This window comes from Sardina pilchardus, chromosome 13, assembly GCF_963854185.1.
Source record: "Sardina pilchardus chromosome 13, fSarPil1.1, whole genome shotgun sequence".
NCBI classification, from domain to species: domain Eukaryota; kingdom Metazoa; phylum Chordata; class Actinopteri; order Clupeiformes; family Clupeidae; genus Sardina; species Sardina pilchardus.
The window spans coordinates 6,410,957-6,415,689 of NC_085006.1; the positions used below are offsets into that span (position 1 = coordinate 6,410,957).

Consider the following 4,733-nt stretch of genomic DNA (forward strand, 5'->3'; position numbering starts at 1 on the left):
ACAAAGAAAGGGACAGAGTAACCAGAGAGAGAAATATATATATATATATATATATAGAGAGAGAGAGAGAGAGAGAGAGAGAGAGAGAGAATGAGTAAGAGAGAAATAGGGATATATACTGTACAGTATATATATATATACTGTATATAGACCCAAGGCTTACCGTCTCATAGTTGTACCACACCGCATCAGGGATGTAGGCCCTCACATGCTCCACGCCCTGCCAAACAAAGCACATGGACTCATCAGCAGGAGCACTTCAGAGACAAGATGGCCTCCCTATCAGAGACAAGAGAAGAGACAGGCAAAGCATCTGCGTTTTTTCCCCTGACACACTTTTTGATAGATGGGCTCTGATTAAAATTTAATCTTTTTATTAATCATGCCTGTCCAGACGGCAATAATCCCTAATCGAGGAGTGACCTCTGATGGGGCTCCGGTGGTTATGGGGAGCGTCTGCGCCTTTCATTAAAAAAGAAAAAGAACGGCGGATCAGAGTTAAAGTTGGCGGAGGGAGCGCGAGAGAAGAAGGGATGGAGAGAGGGACGGATGGGAGGGATGGATGCATGGATGGGTGGATGCATGGATGAGGAAGGGTAGGAGCTGCCATGCGCGCCTCAAGCAGAGTGACGCTGAAAGGGTGCTGTCCTCTCCAGGTAAAAAGCCATCCCTGGCACTGTCACTCACCGCCTCAGTCGGCCTGTCATGTTTTCGCCCGTTCTCTACAGCCTGACATTACAGCTCTGAAGGACAAGAAGCAAGACGAGGCGACGGGAGAGAGAGCGGAGCGAGTCCACATGAGGAAATGAAGAGAGAGAGAGAGAGAGAGAGAGGGGGAGAGAGAGAGAGAGAGGAGGAGAAGGATGGATTGGGAAGAAAGAAAAAAAAGAGGAAGAGTGAGGAGTCAGGAGAAGCTGGTGTTTCTATCGCCTTAGGATTGTCAAAGTGACTTCCCTTTCAAATTGGCTCCCCACGGGCATGGTGGATCTCACGCGGGCCAGGGTGATAGACTTGAGCGCCGGGGACACACCGGGGGAATGCCAATGTGTCTGGAGGCCCCTGCAGCTCGCCAGGATCAAACTGAGATCTCCAAGTCTTAGTCTCCGGAAGATTCTCCTCCCCCCGACACACACACACACACACACACACCCCACACCCCACACCTCTCCCACCTGCACCTCTTAACGCAGGAGGATGAGCCCATTGTGACGTGTTAGTGTAACTTAATGAGCTGTTTGAGCAGGAGTCCCGTGAATAGATAAGATGCTGCATGATCAGTTCCCAGTGAAATCAGATCACCAATGTTTTATGTCTGATGTAAAAACGTACATGTTTGAGTCCCAGTGTGAGCATTTCTCCCACTGCTGAGGGACCGCTGGTGATTATTGAGCGTGAGCCGGCGCTGTAACGTCCTGGGCTGTAAAAGCAAGGGGCGCCACAGCTGGTCTGCTTTTCCCCCCGCACTGAGCAGCGGAGCGGCTGCTGACTGTTAATGATTTAAGCATAATAGGGGAGAGATGTGAGGGATGGCAGCCTCAGTCTCAGCACCACTGGTGGAGGGGGGGGGGGGAGGGGGGGAGGAGAGGGGGTCGAGGGGGGGCTGTCAGTCAGGGAGCCTGCCTGACCCCCCCAGTCTGACGGCTGCCTTTGATCCCCACACGGGGCGCTCATTTAGGGGGGAGTAATTAAGAGCCAGCCGATGAGCGCCCGGGTATGAAAAGAAACAAGTCAAAAGAAAAAAAAAGAGGAAGAAGAGATGGAGGGAGGGAGGGAGGGAGAGAAAGAAAGAAAGAGAAGACGAGGGGGAGGAAAGGAGGGAGGGAGGGAGGGAGGAGGAGGATGAGGAGGCGGGAAGGCAGGGGGGACGGGAGGAGATTTCCCCAGTCAGAAGCCATACTGCGCAGATCAAGGTTCGGCGGACTGTCTCAGAAGTGGGGAAGCGAGTTGTTGGATGTCATTAGAGAAACAGTCGAGGAGCAGAGAGGCGAGGAGAGGAGAGGAGAGAAGGAGGAGAGAAGAGGAGAGGAGAGGAGAGGCGAGGAGAGCAGGAGCAGGAGCAAGGGGAGCACTTCTGAGTCTTTCTTTCGCTCAACCCTTCTTTTAAAGTGTGCCCTTTTTAAATGCTCCCTGCTTATCAATTTAAAGCCCGTATAAAAATGCTGGCTGCCTTTCATTGTTAATGCAGTGGTGCCCGGAAGAAAGCGGATTAATTTCACTCCAACTCATTGGGATGTGGCTTAATGCTCGCTGCCCAGAGGGTGAGATGGAGGTTGGCACTCATGTTCTGTGAGTGTCCAAAAGTGCATTGTATCGCCAGCCTAAATCAACTTCACTTTTTCAACAACAAGGACCCTGGTTGAACTTTTCTTAGCCGCAGTTTAAATCGGAGAGATCTGTTTCATTATGGAAAAAAAAAACACACACACACACACATGCGAGGGGCCATGTTAAATTGGCAATTAATCACCCACTTTAACATGACCGCAATCTATCTTCAATTCTCATTTCATCATAATGAGGTCAGTGCTCTCATTAGACAGAAAAGAAAAAGTGGATGGGGGAAATGAAAAGAGAGACGAGAGAGAAAAGTCTCTGTCACTTCGTTCCCATCCCAGTGGAGGTCAGTGTAGGCCCACAGGAAGAAGCGCACAGTTTGGGTAGAGCCCAAAATCTGATCCTGCTCTGGCACGGGCTGACACATGATGCCTGGCTTCAAATAGTGTGCCGTTTCTATCACCGGTGATCTTCCAGCTTGTGCAAACAGGAAAACAGCGCACAAAGTAACAACTGTGTGTGTGTGCATGTGTCTGTGTCTGTGTGTGTGTGTGTGTGTGTGTGTGTGTGTGTGTGTGTGTGTGTGTGTGTGTGTGTGTGTGTCTGTGTGACAGACAAGAATAGAGAGAAAAAGACAAGAAAGAGAAAGGAAGAGAGAGTGTGAGTGTATGTGTGTGTGTGTGTGTGTGTGTGTGTGTGTGTGTGTGAGAGAGAGAGTGTGAGAATGAGTCTGAGAGACAGGAATAGAGAGAAAAGGTAATGGAGAGAGAGAGAAAGAGAAAAAGTGTGTGTGTGTGTGTGTGTGTGTGTGTGTGTGTGTGTTGTGTGTGTGTGTGTGATGCTTACAGGATCCAGCACAGGTGTGATGAGCAGGTGGGCCCCCCCACAGGAACTGGCGGTCCACATTCCAAGTAATGCTATCAGCATAGAACCTGGAAAGACAAGGCACAAGGCCATCCCAAGGTCAAGCTACTTTCTTTTGCTTCACCCAAAACAAACTGAATCAAGAGCACCCATATTAAAACCACCACCACAGAGAATCAGGATCAGGATCAGGATCAATCTGAATCAAGATTAGAGGATTAGAGGGTCTTTATCAGGATCTGGATTAGAGGATCAGAAATGTGGTTCGTTATGTGTACTAATTTACACAAATGTATGTGATTTGGATTTGGATTCAGAATTGGAATGTGATTTGGATTTGGATTCAGATTCAGATTCAGATTCGTATTTTGATTTGGATTTGGATTTGGATTTGGATTCAGATTAGTATTTGGATTGTGCTGAGCGGCACTCACTCGTGCATCATGGGCCGCACCACCGTGTCCCCGTGGACGTGGGCCCTGTAGAACAGGGTGTAGAGGTAGGGCAGCAGCGTGTAGCGGATGTTCAGGTAGTGCTTGGAGGTCTGCACCAGCAGGAGTTGGCTCCGTAATACGCAGGATCCTGGGGCTGCAGAGAGAAGTAGAGTACGAGAGGGAAAAAAAGAGAGGAATGAGAGAGAGTGTGTGGAGGAGAGGCAAGAGAGAGAGACCTGCGCCTGTTCTCAACCCCGGGTCTCGTTGTTTGCGCTGATTGTTTGTGCCTGGCGGGGGCTAAGTGATTATCGCTGGCCCCCTCGGAAAGGTCAAGCCGTATTCGTCTGATTTAGTCACGAATATCAATTTCTATTCATCGTCATCTCCTGTCTGTCGGTGGGGAAGGAGGGCCGCATCTAGCATTCTCTCTGTGTGCGCGCCTGTCTGATTAGCGCCTCCCGCTAATGCATCAGTAATGACTGGTGATTCATCACTCAGGAATAAGGTTGTGTGGGCATGTATGTGCGTGTGTGTGTGTGTGTGTGTGTGTGTGTGTGTGAGAGAGGGAGAGGGGTGACGGCAGCCTACCCGGTAGCCCTGTGCGTTATGGTTCCTGCTGAAGGGGGTAGAACGCTCCGACCTGCATCCAGCGGCGACACAGCTCCTCGGGCGAGTCGTCGAAGAAGCCGCAGATGTCCGCTCCGATCTGTCAGGGACAGGAGAGGAGAGGGGGGGGGGGGTGGGGGGAGAAATGACCACTCGACATCACGTCAGCGCTGAAGAATGAGGGGATGTCAAACAAACACAACCCCCGCCCCAGGCCTGGGGTGCAATAACATCGCTCACATTGTTTGCCAGGCAAACAGAGCAGAATACAAACTCAAACCTTCATCCATGAGTGGATTGGTTGGAACTTCAAACATCACTCACTGATGTATTGGTCGAAAACAATGTTGACCATGCTTGGTAAACACACACACACACACACACACACACACACACACACACACTCTCGCTCGCACACAGACATACACACACACACACACACACACACAACACACACACACACACACACACACAGACACACACAGAGAGAGAGAGAGAAAGGACCCCCTCCCCAAGTGAAACACATTGCTTCTAATCCAGCCTCTGTGCCTGGTT

General features: G+C 50.3%; 1 protein-coding gene across 1 annotated transcript in view; it reads right to left on the reverse strand.

The window, feature by feature from the left end:
- si (sucrase-isomaltase) overlaps positions 1 to 4,733 on the reverse strand; it is a 54,600-nt gene that overhangs the window by 26,032 nt on the left and 23,835 nt on the right. Inside the window, 4 exon segments of the mRNA XM_062553106.1 lie at positions 164 to 257; positions 3,573 to 3,726; positions 4,151 to 4,196; positions 4,198 to 4,278. Of these exon segments, the coding sequence (XP_062409090.1) occupies positions 164 to 257; positions 3,573 to 3,726; positions 4,151 to 4,196; positions 4,198 to 4,278 (375 nt within the window).